This window comes from Felis catus, chromosome D2 (assembly GCF_018350175.1).
Source record: "Felis catus isolate Fca126 chromosome D2, F.catus_Fca126_mat1.0, whole genome shotgun sequence".
NCBI classification, from domain to species: domain Eukaryota; kingdom Metazoa; phylum Chordata; class Mammalia; order Carnivora; family Felidae; genus Felis; species Felis catus.
The window spans coordinates 15,779,753-15,798,322 of NC_058378.1; the positions used below are offsets into that span (position 1 = coordinate 15,779,753).

The 18,570-nt window shown below is 40.1% G+C and overlaps 1 protein-coding gene across 1 annotated transcript; it reads right to left on the reverse strand.

The window, feature by feature from the left end:
* Nucleotides 1-15,374: 15,374 nt before the first annotated feature.
* MAP10 (microtubule associated protein 10) lies at nt 15,375-18,369 on the reverse strand. The gene has a single exon (XM_006937779.4). The coding sequence runs from the start codon at nt 18,329-18,331 to the stop codon at nt 15,623-15,625; it is 2,709 nt and encodes a 902-aa protein (XP_006937841.3). The 5' UTR covers nt 18,332-18,369; the 3' UTR covers nt 15,375-15,622.
* Nucleotides 18,370-18,570: the final 201 nt, after the last annotated feature.

Here is an 18,570-nt window from a genome sequence, read left to right on the forward strand (position 1 = left end):
GAACGTGACGTTGAGGAACCGAGAGGGGAGGAGGAGTAAGAGGGCAGCCGTGTCCGGTGCAACTGAGAAGTCGGTAAGCCGTAGTGCAGTCAGTGAGAGTAACACAACCCTCAACGCCTTTGTTACTTTTCAAAACTGTATTATAAGCTTTAGTCGGGTGTACACATTTTATGGCAGTAGTAAACTAAATTTTTAAAACCGTAGGCAACAACAATCCATTTGGCATTTCGAATCATATAAAACTAGCTCCCCAACACAATCTACGCAACAAATTCTACCACAAAGGAACAGCAGGCCCAAATCGTTTTGCAAGCAAGATTTCCCAGATCTTAAAGGTCAGACTACCCCTATCTCGTCCAAACCAATCCGAGGAACAGAAATGAAAAGTTCCGTGATTTGTTTTTCTAGGCTGTTACGATCTTGATATGAGAAATAAAGACAGGACGAGAAAGGGCAATTTATAAATAAAATATCAGCAAATGAAATGCAGCAATATATATTATAGAATGCCTCAAGACCAAGAAAGGAAAGCAAGCATGATTCAACATTGGAAAATCTTTAGTTCACCACCGGATTAGAAAAGAAAAAGCGTATGGTTAGCTCAATAGATACAGAAAAGTGTTTGATAAAATTCAGGATGCATTTATGATTTAGAAATGAAATTCAATAATGACAGTCTAGGTATTAAGGGGAACCTCTTTCCAAAGTGCATCTACCAAGCATCTAAACACTGGAACATTCTTTCTAAAGTCAGGAGCAGGAGAAGGAGGTTCATAATCACTGCTTCATTGAACACTGAGGAATCTGGCTCTAGGCCCAGATCCTGTGTGTGACCTTTCAGGCCCCACCATCGGCAATTACGTGGGCCAGGGGCCAATGGGCCAGGGCTTCACGTGGAAGGACTCATGGGGGAAGGCTGCCCTCCCCACCTCACACCTGCTGCACAATCAGCAAGGAGGAACCTGTCTTCAAGGACTCAGCTCTACACTCTACCCCAGTACTTTTATTCAGCTCTGTATTCTTCCCCTAAATGCCTCTATTCCAAGGATGCTCTGTCCAGGTCTTTCTTGGCAGGTGCCTCTGCCAAGGCTATCTTTGTGTGGAGGTGGTAACTGAAGATAATTTTCTCCACCCTGACTCGGTATTCAGCACTATCCTAGCCCTTCCTTTTCTCCCTGCCCCTGACCATCCTGGGTCCACACACGGCAGGCGCCTTTTGGTGGGGGAGGAGCTTCCACTGAAACGAAATGGTTCTTTGGCTATGTTGATACATCTGACCCTCACCTGGTGCCATTCTGCCAAAAAAAATCAAACGTTGGTAGAGCCAGCGCCTTTCCTGTTTAGATTCTTGCTTATAAGTGTGACTGGATTGTTACTCTAATTTTGTCGTATTTTAACTGCCCATCTCAACACCTGGAAGTTCAACTCAGTTCTTGAAAAATATTGGACAAGAAGAGGTCCTTGCCAGCACAATATACTCCTTATCTTCCCCTGAGCCCCCCAAGAGGTATAAGAGCTTCAAAATTGCTGTTATTACTAGACCAATGTCATTGTCTGCATAAAAGAACAAAGAAAACCTATAGAAGGGTCATAAAAAAAAAAAAGAGAGGAGTTTAGGAAGGTTGCTGGAATCAACATCAATGTATACAAATCAACATGATTCCAATTACACACCAGCAACTAACCAATTTGATTGTTTTTAATGTTTGTTTATTTTTCAGAGAGAGAGAAAGAGAGAGAGAGAGTGCGAGCGGGGAAAGGGCAGAGAGAGAGGGAGACACACAATTGGAAGCAGGCTCCAGGCTCTGAGCTGTCAGCACAGAGTCCGACGCAGGGCTTAAACCCATGAACTGTGAGATCGTGACCTGAACTGAAGTTGGACACTCAACCAACTGAGCTACCCAGGTGCACACCAATTTGAAAATATGTATTCAAAAGGGCCCATTCACCATAGTGAATTAAACACAATGTATAATTAATTAAATTAATTAAAACACAATGTATAAATATGAGAAGACAATATGTTAAAGCATTATTGAAGGACATGGAAAGGACTTACAGCTATAGAATGAGGTACAGTGTTTATGGATACCCACTATCACAAATATGTCAATTCTGGAAAATTAATCTGTAAATTCCATGCAGTGTAAATAATATTTGCTGCCTATTTTGTGGAGCTCCATACACTGGTCCTAAATTTCATAAGTAAAAGGACCAAGGATAGCCTAGAAGAGCATTTTTAGGGGTGCCTGAGTGGGTCAGTTGGTTAAGGATCCGACCTGGGTTCAGGTCATGATCTCACAGCTTGTGAATTGGAGCCCTGTGTCGGGCTCTGTGCTGACAGCTCAGAGTCTGGAGCCTGCTTTGGATTCTGTGTCTCCCTCTCTCTCTGCCCCTCCTCTACTCATACTCCGTCTCTCTCTCTCTCTCTCTCTAATAAACAAAAAAAACAAACAAAAAGATCAAACACATACACACACATACACACACACACAAGAAAAAGAAAAAGAAGAAAATTTTTAAAGGGTGAAACTTGGGTGTTGGAGGTGGCCCATGAAGTCAAAACTATTTTCATAGAAATGCGGAAACATTATTTGCCTTTTTCATTCTCAATCTCTCACTGGTGTGCTGTGGAGTTTTCCAGAGGCTACATGGCAGGTAATAAACATCACAATAGACTGAATGCAAAAGCAGATAAGAGAATCCAGCTACTTCCTATGAAGACAGACATCAAAGAGATCGCAAAAGCATAAAGACAGTGCCATTCTTATAATCTTTTTGTTTGGGAGAATTATTTATTTTTTATTAAAAAAATATTAGCTGTGTTCACATGCAGTAGCTTTACTAATAATGTTGCTTTTAAATGAATTCCTAACCAAACATTTTAAAAACGTCTCACTTTCCATTTCTAGTACAGTAAATATGGATGGAAAGAATCCACATAAACCAAAGTTCTTTGGAGCACGCAATAATTTCTCAGAGCGTGATGGGTTCCTGGGACAAAGATGTCTGAGAACTGCTGGCAGAGACCATATAAAAGACGAAGAAGGGAGTGGGCTTGCCCTTCTAGGTAACAGTACTTATTGTGAAGCCAGAGTAGCTAAATTTAGGAGCAAAAATTAAAATGTCTCATATTTACCAAGCTTTGTGGTAGAATATGAAGAAACAGGAATTCTCATGCTGCGGGTAGCACAGCAAATTGGTTCCACTACTCTGGAGAGAGATTTGGCAGTGTTGAAAATGTGTATTACTGTTGAACCTGGCAATTCCAATTCTAGGTATAAAATCCTAAGGAAATTTGAGCACATGTGCACAGAAGGACAAGAAGAATATTAATTGCAGCATTGTCGGAAAGAAGAAAAATCCAGAAACAACCTACATGTCCCCCAGTGGGAATCAGAAGGGAACATAATAACCCCAGAGTAATAGTCACCTGCTGGAAGGAGGGGGCGAAGAAATGGGAAGAGGACACAAGGGGGCTTTCTGTTGTATCTGCATGTTTTTCTCATGAGGAAGGGAATGAGACAGGGAGAAGAAAGGAGGGTCTGTCAGAGGGGGAAAGACCGCACACCCAGCACAAGGGCAGCACCGGCTTAAATCTGGTTGATGTATACCCAGGACTTCGTTGTATTATTTATTCTTCTGAATGTTTAAAATATTACATGATAAAAACAAGTGATGGGTCTGCAGATTTGAGATCAAACACGTTCATTTACACTCCTGTTCTTTAAAATGCACACAATGGAACTGGTTGCCTATAAAGGGAATGTTAAAAATTTAAATTCAGGTACAAAGTGGTCTAAATACACACCACAGTCTAGCTCTTCCTAACACCCTGAGAGTGTTAAAGGAAGTTTTATTTGTTGTGAGTTTTATAACCAAGCTATTTCAAGAAATGCAGTCGAAGCACGGAGATCAGAATATTTCAATCTTCTGGTGTTTCTTAGGAGGTGCCATATGCTGAAAGAGCTGTCAGCCAGAAAAACATCTGCTGCAAAAGTGCACCCAGGCTTCTGGGGAGTTGGCTTGCATAACGGATCTCTAGCGTGAACTCGGAGAAGGGGCTGACATGGAGAATGGGAAGAGGTATCTTCCTGGTCTGTGCTCCTCTCTATTCTTCACCCAGGTGCACCTCAAGATTATCAGCCTCAAGAATCGGTTGAAGGAATCAACCAAACAGTTTTAGTCTTGGGTGAGTGAGTTTGATGAGTCATCGTTCCCAGTGCCCCAGCCCCCCCAAATCTCCAGATGGCAGAGTAGCTCATAGATAAGAAGTAAGGCAGGCAACGTACAGTCCACCCTAATTTTTAAGTTATGAATAGCTGCTAGATTTAATTATTGTTTCTATTCAATTCTGCAACATCCATTCAGCATATGCTTTATGAAGGGCACTATAGTAGGCTCTTTGCTAGGGACAAGGAAGAAAAACAAGACTGAATAAGACAGTCTGAACACATACATATGGAGAAGATGCCCGGGGCAGCTAAGGTTAGTTGTATTTATCCAGTGTTGCCAACTATTTTTCCATATTGGGACACAGAGAACTCTTTAGGGAAGTTCTTAGACTCTTGTCACAACATCACAAAGATCCCTCTTAGTTTTGTAAATGTAGGTAGAATGTACATCAATTGGTCTTAAAAGCAAACAAACAAAAAACAAAAAACAAAAAAACCTGACCTTAAGGATCAGATGCTTCTTGTGATTTGATGGAGACTGAGAAGGCAAGTAAATTTGTCCTGGGGTCAAGTAGGCTTCAGAGAAGAAGAGCCTCGAGCTCATGACTCCTCTTTAGATGTTTGAAATTATTAGGAATGCTGATGCTTTAGGATAGGGTAGTGTCCTTCACTATCGTTCTACTGAGAACATTGGGACTGTTCTCTAACAGGAAAGGACCCTGAAGACCCCAAAGTAAATGAGAAACTAAGACCCCGTCCTTGTGATCCTCACTCTGTACAGAACGACTAGAGCATCAAAACAAACCATTTTGAGGAAATAGTCCTGTAAATGGTTGCAGTTGGTACTAAAGAAGCATTGTGGAGAGACTTCAGACTTTTAAAAAAATCTGTGGAAATCATTATAACTGATAAGAATAGAAGCCACTCACAAATGGCTATGTATTGTTCAGTAATTTTGTGTTAGGCACTGAAAATACTGTATGCAGAATTACATTGATTCTACCTCTAAGGAGTTGCTAGGAGTAAACCCGTAGAAAAGTTCTAGAAGCCAAATTTGTCATTAGTGTGAAATGTAGGTATTTTAGTTCAGACTGTAAAATTAAAATTTAAAAGATAATGTTCAGATTCTACAGAGGAAATGTGTAGCTTTCAACACGGTATTCTCAAGTATGGTACACACGAATCATGTCCAAAATGGTTGTGCCAAATACTACGTGCACTTGGATAATGCAGCGGAAAGCCTATCAGGAATTGGATTGCTTTCTACCAGCTTGGAGTAACAGCCAGGGCCAGCTATAGAATTTGGGGGGGCTCAGTGAAAAGTAAAAAATACAGGACTCATTGTTCAAAATACAGGAATAAAGTGACTAAAGTATAGAGCTTTTTCCTTTCTTCCAGGGTTTCTCTCCAATTTGTCATGTTTTTTTACAGGTGATTTGTATTAATTTTCTATTGCTGCATAACTAATTACCACAAACTTAACAATTTACGATATTATTTGTGGGTTAGGACTCCAGGAATGTTTAGCTGAGTCCTCTGTCCAGGGTCTCATAGGCTTTAATCTCAGCGCTGGGTGGGGCTGGGATCTCATCTGATGTTCTCTTTCAAGCTCACACTGTTGTTGGAAGAACACAAGTCTCTTCAGGTATAGAATTCATGGCACTTGTTTCTTCCAGGCCAGCCGGAGACAGAGCTTCTCACCTCGAAACTCTCTTTTAAGGGGTTCACCTGATTAGGTGTGACTCACCTAGGATGGTCTCCCTTTTATTAACTTAAAACTAATTAGGGGCTTTACTTACATCTATCAAACCCTTTTGCCTCCACCATATTCTGTTAAAAGCAAAGTACAGGCCCTATGTACACACAAGGCGGCAGGGGGGATTATACAAGGGCATAGGTCACTGGGGGTCATCTTAGAATTCTGCCTATCACACCATTAAATGTTTTTCCAAGAAAAATTAATTTAAATGATTAACATAAATTTCACCGTTCGTCTTTATATTATGCAATGCCAGTTTTAAGTACTACTAGAAGAACATTTACTTGCATGTGGAATCATCAAAATTACACAATTGGTATTTTAGAAGTTTCTGTGTACATGGACAATGGAAATGCTGCCCCAAACCATACTAACTCAATTGTTCTGCTCACTTCTTGATACATGCATATTCCACCAACACCCTCTACCGCTGGCTTCCTGATGAATAAGGAATAACTAAAAGATAAGGAACTTGGGGGTGCTCTGTCTTTCTCTATGTCCTGATTTTCAATATAATTGGTTGGCTAAAACGGGCAAGTAACATGAGTAAGAAAGGATATGATGGGCTCCGTCGGTCACTCATACTTCTTAGAACACCACCACCTTCTTTCTGTGTTTGAAGCAAGTTCTTGTTTGAACAGAAGACCTGACCTCTTGGGACTATCAGCACCTCTACCTATGCAGTATAGATGCAACACACGGACCTGGTGCTGCTTTGAGTTTCATTGAACTCTCACCACTATGAGTCCATTGGAATTCTGTGTTCATGGATATCATGAACACTGTATGAAACAGGGCAGCAGAGAATGATAAATATGTCTGTTTTGCACATATGTTCTACTCAAGCACATGCTCCAGTCTCCCATGAGACTTGAATTTGTGTGTTTACAAAACACAAATTCAAAGATAAAATGATTTAGAATTTAAAGACAGTGGGAACAGAACCTTGAAGCAAGTGCAGGGTCCTTCTGAGGTGTGGGGCCTTGAGTACAAGGTAATTGTGTTACAGAAGTTGCTTAAGGCTGTACAGTTTCACAGGATAGCTCTTCTGACCTCGACTACTTCCACTGAGCCATACCTCGTGCTGCCATTACTGCTGCCATGGTTCACCCTTCTTTTCTGTAACTTAATTGGGTTCCTCACCTCTCATTTAAGAGCCCAATAACGGGGCATGGAAAAGAAAGTGGGGTTTCAATGGCCAAGTACATCAAGGAGAGGGAAGTATAGCATTCAATTGACATGCAGGTTAGCAGTTACATTCAGGAGGCCAGTGGGTTCGTGATCTTCTGTTAATTACTGATATTATTGTGTCTCACCCTCAGATATCCTCTGCTTGAATGTACCTCCGACCTAGACCTAGCCTGTACTAATACAAGCTAGTGAACATTCTTAAGAAAGTCATAATGGATGATGTCACTACTGCTGTACTTTCACCACGATGAGTGGTATCTGGATCCTTTCTATTTCCAAAAAGTAAACTGCGACAGTTTACAACAACAACAAAAATATGTAAGCTATTGGTACAACCGCTTTGTTAAACTGTTTGGAAGAACCTACTAAAGTTCAACGTGGGGCTACCGTATGTCCCACAATTCCATTATTACCAATAGAAATGTGTATGTGTAGTTGAAAATAAACACCTATGCTAACAGCATGATTCCTAATACCAAAATACTAGATATGACCCAAAGGTAAATCAACAGTGGCATGTATAAATAAATTGGGATGTATTTGCACAATGAAAAACCATAAAACAATGAGACATAAACTACAACTCTATGCCATGATGTGGGTGAATTACAAACAGAAGGTTGAGCGAAGGAAACCAGACACATGGTATATGGCCCTGTGGAACTAATCTAGGTGTTGGAGTTTAGGATAGCATTCCCCTTTGTGATGACTGGGTGAGGGGAGATAAGAGCTGGAAGGGGGGTCCAGTGAGGTTGACAGGGTTGTGGTAATGTTTTATTTCTTGACCTGGATGCTGTTACATGAAAATGTTACTTTGGGAAATTCACAGAGACATACTCTCCCATTTGTGCACTTACATGTATGAATATTGTACTTCTGTAAAATTTTGTATAAAACAGACATAAACGTAAAGGGAGAGATGGAGAGGGAGAAGGAGGGGAAAAGAGGGGAAAGGAAAGGAGGAAGAGAGAGAAAGAGACTAGAAATAAGCCAAAATAAGTAAATAAATAAGAGATAACTACATCAGTAGCTGGTAACAAGTAGTTACTAAAAAAAAAAAAAAGATTAAACTCATATCTGCGCTTTCTGGGAGCTAATGTAAAAGGCAAAATTTGGGGCGATTAAAAAATGTTCTTCAAGGAGATGCACTTTTCCTGGTATCAAGCTGCAAACTGAAGCTGTATGTTCAAGAACATGGAAAAGTAAGCAGGTGGAATGTGGGTGCTTCAGAGCATGGATGAGACAATTTTGGTTTGAGGAGACATATAAAGCTTGGTGTTACCAATAAGCTGACCAGTCTGGAAAAAGCCCGCATATTGCCAGATTTTGAGAAATAATGATTGCCAATATATCTTCATAAATATCAAGGAATATGCTAATCACTTAACTGAAATATTTCCTCATTTAATCCTTATAATCTTATGAGATAAATACTATTGATTTCTCCACTTTATCAATGTGAAAATGGAGTCCTGGAGGCACCTGCCTAAAGTAATAGAAGGTGAGCTGAAGAGCCCGAACTCTAACAGGTCTGTCTGCCTCTAGTCCTAAACACACATGCCTTTCCTGTGACACAGAAGATGAATCCCCACATCTCTGAATGAGTTAATTTTTTGGTTAGTATTTTCAATATAAATGTTATAGAATGTCTGCCAGACACACATTTTGACACGTGAAGTGTCATTTTCTAATGGAAATAATCTTGTAGCAACGGGTGAGAGACCAGAAAACTCCATTTTGGGGGGTCATGTTCTTTATAATATGAAGGAGCTAAATTAAGTGATTTGTAAAATCTCTTCCAGTTCCAAATTCCTGTGAAGTTTTCTTTTCTGACAATGACTGTCTAACAATTTCAACTGCTTTTTTATTTTTAATACCACACCTGGATTCCTTGGGAGTGTAATCATATTCTCAGCATACGGATGGGTACCTACCTCCTTGTTGATGCAGGAAAGCATACATCTGGTTTAGTAAAAACAACCAAGTTAGAAGATAAAATAATAGGGCTGAAGTACAGCACAGTTTTATAAAGTTCAAAATTAAAATTTTACCTATTTATAAACTATTGCTATCCACTCCGACTCTGGAAATGACATAAGTAATGAAAACATCAATTGCCTAATATTTATACCAAGAGCTTTCCAGTTTTTCTATGGAAATGAGAAAGGCTATGAATATGGAAAACAACCTGAGCTTCCTGATCTATATTAATGCTTAGCTCATAAGGTTCTTCTGAAGATGACGTGAGATCCTGGAAGCGCTTCATCAGCTTAAAAGTGCTGTTCAGCGTCAGGGAGTATTACTCTTAAATTAATGACAATGGAGACCACATAACAAAAAAAATTTTTTTTAAACCAAACCTAAGTTCCAGTGAAAAGCCACACCATCGTTTTAGTAAAATGCTACTTCTAACACTGGTTCTTAGAGATTTACAGTATGAACTCCTGCTGTGATCAGAGAAATAGGAAGAGAGTACCAAGAAATCATATATTTCAGAAAAGGAGCAGTAGAACGGAAGGACGTTCCATCTGAAAATAGAAGTTCTGCCCTCTTACATACTTGAAATACAGAAAATAGAGAAAATGTCGAGATATGGAGTACTTTGCTAACAGGAAGCCAATGTTCATACTTCAGACCTTCTTTTCAGAAGATTAGAAACCTCTTTTTCCTCACGTTAACAAATGCTGTCCCAAAGATCTTGGAAATATTCTCAAGAATTGTGGATACGCAAGCAATCATTTTCAGACCAAATCTTCTGACAATACGTTCCTCCATACCTAAAGCAATCCATAATTTTTTATGTCATCCTGAGTCCAGAATTCAGTCCCAATTCACTCTGCAGGATTGACACCAAAATCACAAGTTATGAAACACACTACTCCTCCAGGCAGTTGCTGGGTGTAAGGTCTGAAATTGAACAGTTTCCCTTAATAAAACAAAAAGAAAAACTCTCCAAGGTTTCTGGGAGAGAATAGATAGCTAAAAGAGAAATCTGTGGGTAGAAAGGAGGAGCTGTCTAAGGGCCCCTGTGTCTTCTGTCTTTCAATATGTAGACCCTGGGGGTATACTGCTTGTCCATTAGGATTTCAGCTCAATTATGAGCCACAACCCAATCCATTTCCTAGTGTTCTTACAGCTCAACTAAAAGCTCCTTCAAAAAGAACTATGTTAGAACTAAGAAGAAAACAAAAAATAAAAGAACAAAACGTATAATATTCTATGTGGTCAAGCTTACAAGTATAGGTTTCTGATCCTACAGTAACTAACTCATCTACTGACTCATAGGCCTGTGCCATTCCACGTTCTTTCTTTCCAATATACAACCTCAGGTGTTAACTTGTCCTACTATTACTCAGAAGCTTGTCTAATCTCCTGTCCTGGCCTATTTCTGAACAAAACAAATATTCTTTATTAAAACCTAAACCTTTGGATTCCTGTTGCCAAGGGTTCTCCTGTTCAGCTACAATATGTGGTCCTAGAGCTAAGTCTCATCTCTTCCCAACTCATTCTCAAAGCTTCTGACTCCTTTTTGACAAACAATCGACAGCTCCTTCCCCACTCACTCCATCCCCATTGCCAGGGCATTTAAAAGGGCAAATATTTTTGTGTACCTACTGTGGAAAGACTGAAGATATCCAGACAGAAAAATGTAAAAAAGAATTTTTTTAAGATTTTGTTTAAAGCAAACTCCTGTAGTCAGGGCCACCTAGGTTTGTTTTCTTACTATTTTCAAAAACTTTTTCCTTCTTATGCCCTGGCGCAGAGTTCCCTTTCTTAATGAATGGGAAGTTTTGCATCCCTTTCTCCTACCACCCGTCCCCCAGTCCTCTGCACAAGGCCCCGCTGCTTAATATTCTGAGAAGTCTTCGTGCTGCTTTGTCTCCATGGGCTTCTTTGTCTTGCTATGCCATGGAAAATGCGTTTAAACCTTTTGGAGGGAAGTGCTGATTTCCTGAGATTTTAATTGAAAATCTAGGGGCACCCGGGTGGCTCAGCTGGTTAAGCCTCTGACTCGTGGTTTCAGCTCAGGTCATGATCTCGCGGTTTGTGAGTTCGAGCTCTGTCTTGGGGCTCTGCACTGACAGCGTGGAGCCTAAATGGGATTCTGTCTCCCTCTCTCTGCCCCTCCTCCACTTGCTCGCTCGCTCTCTTTCTCAAGATAAACATTATAAAAAATAAAAATAAAAATCTATAGCCTCCTAAGGCAGAAATACAGATACCATGGTACATTCTCTATAATTCTAAATTTACTCCCCTCCAACACTCATGAACATTCACTGTCGAATATGCTAGACAGATCTGATTCAATCTTCAAACCAACCCTATAACGAAGAAATAATCTCCAAACATTAATATGACCGAGAATGCAAATTACCATTCATCTGTCTCCAAAGGCCAGGATTATATCCCTTTAATTTGCCACCAGGGTTTGTGATCTCCCCAGTAAAACTGAAAGACATTTTAAAAATATTTTGGCGTCAAAAGCAAAAATACTAGTTTTTCTCTTTGCAGCTTTTCTAGCAGATAACCTTTAGCTCAGCTCCAGCTTCTCACATTACACTCAGAGTTCTGTTTCTGCCCCCAAGTTGCCCCATAACCTGTTTCTATTCCTAGGCCCCGCTGACTGAGCTTTCAGTATATTTGAGGCTCTTTAGAAAACACACTGCCTTCTCATTTCTCCAGCAGCTCCCTCATTGGACTATGCTGAACAGTAGGTTTCCAATCCATTTTCATCAGCCTAAGCCCACCTGCTCTGTATCTTCCAGAAAATCCTCAAACTGTCTTGTCCACTACCTTTTTCTTCTGGGAATAGTACTATGAGATCATTCTTATTTTTACATCTGTGATTTCACTGGGATTTTGGAAGAAAAGGCCCGTAACTTTCCCTGAATATACAATTTTGCAGCAAAGACCCTTACCTGAATTTTCTAAATTTTCTAGAATTTATATGTATTATTATTGTAACACAGAAGAAGTATTTGAAAAATAAGGAAATAATTATATTACTATGGCTTGGCATTCCAACCTAATGATGCTCATCCTGAAATGTTATTTCCTGGCATGACAGGTTAATCTCTGGAGAGAAATAGTAAAAATGCCTTGATCCTTGACCAAGTACGTTTTCTTTGCATTGTTTTAGGTTAAAAATAAGAAGGATCCATTGGATCATAAATCATTATCCTGTACAACTCCAGATATCTTAATCCAATTAAAACATAAGTAGCCCAAAGGATGGCTATAGCTCTAGGCCCAAGGACACTTTATATCTAGACAGATGTTAAGTATTGCTTATCTTATTTCTATGTTGCTTTCTTTGTTATGAAATTTCTTTGCCTTGCCAACAACAGTGTGGTAATTAAACATTTGTTTAACTTATGATCTTTAACGATACGTTCACAGCGAATAAAAGTCTGGTTCCCAAATACAATTCCATTGCAAATGTCATGCTTTTACACACAGAAAAATAAAAAAATAATTGGGATGTGATGGGGTGGCTCTCAACAGAAAGCCAGAAGTCCATGACTGAAAGTTCAGTGTCATCGTTCTTTGTATCTGAAGATATCAACAGTATGCATATGACTGGAGGAAAAACCAACATATTGTATGCATCTGCACAAGGCTCTTTGAATCTGCTTATGGTAACAGTTCAAAGGACTTGTCCCTGACAGCTGCCTGCTAAGCCACGAGTATTAATGTATTAATACTACACCGAGATAGGTCCTAACATTTCGATGGCTCACTGCTTCTTAGATCCTCTCCCATTTGGCTATGCCCACAGCAGTTTATTCAGAAAAGCTGGATTGCAGTAGCTTAGTTTTACAAACAATTAAATGACACGTCTCCCTTATTTATGAGCCTGAAATACTATTTCATGTTTCAATGATTTAAGTAATTTAGGGATAAAGAATGCTTCAGGCGTAGTATCTATTATGATACCCTTAAAAATATAAGTTTATAGGTTATAGAACTAAAACATGAAGTAGAACCTGAAAATAAGTTGCAAACAGGAAGTACTAAATGCATGAAAACAAGTATTTTTTTTTTTACTAGAAGTTATAAAAACACCACAAGTTGAGAAATAAATATGGAGTAACTCAAAGAGAATCTTATTCAGCTACTCAGTTTTGTAATTTAAAGTACATTAATTCTTTAGTCTTTGTTGTACTTCAGACACATGTTGAACTAATCATTTTCCTCATCTATTCTCATCATAGGCAATGACTTACTAGTAATCAAATAAACCAGTCAGTTTTTAAGGAATCATTTCTCTAATGATTCTGGCATTGTTGCTTATATTTCTGTCTCTTCCATTGGCATGAAAAAATGCTAACAATTTACACACCAAATTGATATCTAGCTACAGTACCCTCATTATTTTGATATACTGGATGCTTTATATTAACTGAAAAATTACGATCATAGCCATAAGCCATTTCATATTTCAAAACTTTTACTGTTAAACATTCTGTGCCTCCAAGGAATTATTTCCATAATTTATAATATTCAAAATGTCAGGACTACTTATTGATGCTCATTTATAAATTAAAATACTCTATTGTTTCTATTGCTTAGGACTGTATTATACCCATGGCATCTGAAGCTCCCTAGAATCTGGGACTTTTCTTACTCAACAAAGTTCCTTTCTACCACTCTGTAGCATGAACCTACCATTCTTTTTTTTAAAGTTAATCTATTTTGAGAGAGAACGTGCATGCGCGCACGGACACACACACGTATGGGGGAGGGGCAGAAAAGGGAGGGAGAGAGAAACCAAGCAGGCTCATGCAGTCAGCACAGAGCCTGATGCATGGCTCAATCTCACCAACTGTAAAAAATCATGACCTGGGCCACCATCCAGAGTTGGACGTTCAACTGACTGAGCCACCCAGGTGCCCCATGAATCTACCCTTCTAACCAAGATATTCTCACAGTCCCATGAATACATTATGCTCATTCCCATATTTCTTTTATTCATATTGCTTCTCAAAATATAACATCTTCAATCTCTGTCTTTTAAAATTCTATTATGATCATTCAAAAGACAATGCTTACATAATTATTTAATTACTTATAAAGGAAGCAAAATTAGGGCCTTGCTTCATACATCCAAAAATATCAGATATGTTAAAAAATGTGGAAGTTAAAATATAACACAGATAGAAAAATATATAAATAAATACTTGAACACAGAATAAGGTCTAAGTATAAAACCAACAGAAGAAACAATCACTAGACTTCATAAAAACAACCTTTTATACTTTAAAAATAACTTTGGAACAACCTGAAATGACAACAATAAACTGAATTTCCAAATAAGAAACTGGAAGACACCTTTCTGAGCTCCCTTCTCCAAATACTTCAGAAAACACCTGCAGGTTGCTTATACACAGCAAACAAAAACACAGTCAATAACCGTGTTTCCAATAAGGATTTTCTGCAGCTTATTCTTAGGATTTCTGCTCGTTTTGACTGCTTAATTTGATCCTCTCCCAATATATTCTTTGAAATGCATGGCTTTCGTTAATTTGTTCAACACATGCTTTTATCACACCCCAACCACAAGCCAGACTGTGCTGGATAGTAAGACCATACATACTATGCCGGTGGGCAAGACATATATGACCTCTTCCATCACTAAACTTAAGCCTAACAGAAGACAAACATCGATCAAGTAATCACACAAAACGTGTTAAAAATAAATAAATAAAAGAGGGGCACCTGGGTGGCTCAGTCGGTTAAGCATCCAACTTCAGCTCAGGTCATGATCTCGCGGTCTGTGATTTCGAGCCCTGCGTCGGGCTCTGTGCTGACAGCTAGAGCCTGGAGCCTGCTTCGGATTCTGTGTCTCCTTCTCTCTCTGCCCCTCCCCCACTTGTGCTCTGTCTCTCTCTATCAAAAATAAATAAATGTATAAATAAATAAATAAATAAATAAGCAAGCAAGCACTAGGACAGTATATAAAAAGGACTTCACCTACTGGGGATATGGGATGTGTATGTATCCAAGATTTCTCTAAAGAATTCATATCTACATAAAACAGTACACTCTACCTGCAGGGGTATATCTTAAATATTTTTGTACTTTTCTTCATCTCACACAGTAAGTTCTTCTATATTTGTTAAATGACTTATTCTCATTAAAACTTATTCCTATTAAAATTATATCCTTTTTAACTAGTCTTTTTTTTAATGGTGTACCTGAAGTTGGCTTTAGGATGACTGATACCTTTAGATGAATACTTTGAGAGATAGTTTAGAAAGATACTTTTATTCTTACAAGATTAAACAACTTAAATCTTACCTAGATTGTAAGGTGATTTCATGATTAATATGGTTAAATAGAAACCATCTAGACATCAAAATAACATTTATAATTCTTAAAAAGAATTATTCACACAAATTATGTACTAAAATAATGCACAGAATTATTAAAAATTGTTTCACTAACAGTACACATAGGTTCTAAAAAATGAAATGTCTTTTAAAAGCACATATTTTCACATTGTATATCCTGGAAGTTTATTTATCACTAATTCGCAAATATCTTTGCATTGCTTGGAAATATTTAGTGAACCAATGTCATCATCTTCTTCAAAGTGATCTGGTGTGCTGCTATCCAGGACATTAAGTTCTAGTTCTGATAAATTAGATGGCAGATAAGAACTCACTTGAGATGTCCGAGGTGACTGGCTTTTTTCTGAAGACTTGCAACCGATTTTTGTTTTAAGTTTAGTAACTTTAGAATTATGCACACTGTTTCGATCTACCTGGTTTCCTTTTTCCTCAGTCCAATGTGATACAGACAAATCACTGGTAGAGATACTAGAATCTTCCTCCAAACTTTTATCTGGAATCCTTGAAATATGAGATCCTTTATGTGAGCGTACTGGTGAGCCAGCTGAAAAAGGTGGGCTAAGAATAGAACTCTTTTCGCTGCTGTTTTTTCTTATGGACAGTCTTGTTTCACTAGACTTACCTGTGTATTGATTATGTTTTGGATTTTCTGCTGCTAAATGGCTATCACAAGCTTGTAAAATTCTGCTAGTATCCTCGGTGGTATGGAAATCTTCGGAAAAGCAAGGACTGGTGAAGTCATCTGAATACTTTAGTTCTGAGATGCTTTCAGAGCAACTACTCCCACTTGGTTTTTCACTCATATCATCAGTAAGAATGTCATCATCGGTGACTTTGACCTGCTTATCCTCTATTTCTTTATCTACTACAATTCTGTCAGGAACTGCAACCTGACACGGACTTTGGATTTTCCTTTCCATTTCTCCTTCCAAAATACTTGCATGAGTAAACCTTTCTGGGACAATGGAATCTGAAGGACGTAGAATTTCTTCCAATAAACCATTATTTGTTCTATGTTCACCACACTCTGTCTTTTCAGTTGCACATTTCAGCTTAGTTTCTTTACCTGTGCTAGGAGCATCAAAACCACCACTGATTTGCTTTGAGGTATCACTGTTCTCAGCAAAAGATGCATCTGATTTCGAACACCTATCTTTAGGCAGTTGATGTGGCTTCTGAGGTTGTTCTGCAAAGCTGAATACTTTAACTTTGGATGATGGAAATCTGAGTTTTGCACCCAACATCTGTGCTTGCATTTTTCTATACTGTTCTCTTTTTTCATGCACTAACAACATATCAGGGTTTGTTTGCTTTAAACGTAGTTTAAGTGTATTTGTTAAACCATAAAGCAGCCTCCCCCTTGGAACTCTTTTGGGAGGGTTTCCACTGTTCTTTTCAAAATATTTCTCTTTTTTGAGATTTTCACCTTGGTTCTTTTTATACTGAAGATTCACTGACTTGTCACTTTCCCCCACAGAAAGCTTACCCTTCTTAGATTCAGATTTACATGTGCATTTGGCAGATGACTCTGGTGACTTCTTACCCTCAGTTCTATATAACCAGGCTAAGTGAGGATGTATTTGAGGGGGGCTTGCCACAGGTTGGTTATATAACAAGGACAACTCAACCAACAAAGCGTTTAACAAAGGCAGCTGCCTTATCGTGTTAATTCTACTTTGTTCAGTTTGCCCGTGATATGCAGTTTGATCACTTGCGCCTTTATCCTGAACATGCGGAGGATTTATGAGCTTTGGAGGACTCTCCTGTGTCCCAGAACCAGCATGTTTCAGAGAATCAGTATGTGCTGGGACAGTTACGTGATTTCCCCCCAGAGAAATACCATCCAATTCCTCAGGGGCATTTATTTGAGGTTTAATGGTGATTGTACCCTGTACAGGAGGCATCTTTTCTTGGGTCAAATGAGTGTAATACAGAGGAGGAGGGCAAAATATGTTGGCTTCAATGTCCAACTCTGTGACTCCCTGACATGGGGGGCTAACGCTTCTCATCCCACTAGAATTTGAACAAACAGAGCTGGTTTTGCCATGCTCCACAGAAACCGTGTTACTACAGTTGGGCTTACTATGGAAAGCTATTTCCTTCAAACCCTTCTGTGCCTTTGGGATTTTTAAACTCACAAGGGACTTATCAGCATCTCTTGGTCTTGGCTCTGAGTCTGGCTGCTGTGTTTCCTGTGGGGTCTGGGAACTGACCTCTACACGCTCCACCCCACCTCCTGCGGTAGCGACTGGCCGCTCAAGATGGCCCAACAAGCTGCTTCCCAAATCAGTGAAGCGGTAGCCCAGGGCAATGTCCCCAATCCGCTCCCCGACTTGGTTATGCAGAGGGAAACTTCCTCGATGACTCTGGGAGCAGCCGGAGGCGGCCTGTCCCAGGACCTTGTGGGCGGCGGCGGCCAGCGAGATGCTACAGGCACCCAGGAGTCGCGGGGCAGGAGTCGGGCGCCCAGGAGGCAGCTGCAGCAGCAAGGTGTAAAGCGGTGTCCGAAGGAGCAGGCGGTGCAGCGTAACGGGGTGCAGGCGGAAGAGACAGGACTTGCCGCGACCGAAGCTGACCAGGCCAGGCCGGGGTTCCGGGGCTGGAGTGCCGGGGCCGTCAGGAGGGTAAACCAGCAGGGTGGGGAAGTCCAGCAGGCGGAAGGCCACTGCGGGGCACAGGTCGCGCGACGGCCGTGGTGGCGACGCCTCCTCCTCCTCCTCGTCCTCCTCTTCTTGCTCCTCCTCCTCCTCGACCACGGGCCGCGGCGGCGGCGGCAGCAGCCCGGCTTCAAGACGCACCCAATCTACGAGCAGCTCCAGCGAGAAAAGCCGCTCGGACGAGGGGACCGCCATTGCTGTTGCCCCTGGAGACGCTGAAGCTTGGTTCTCGCGAGAGACCGGGAGACCACAGCGCCTGTCTCTGCTCTCTCGCGAGACTTAAGGGGGCGCCCCGGCTGGCCTAAGGCTACAGCTGCTGTGGGAATTTTCGCCGCTCAATGTATTTTCCTTTCCAGGCGTGTGTTTACACAATTGCTTATAATCCCGAGGCATGATCACATGATGGCAAAAACAACAACAACAACAAAACAGCA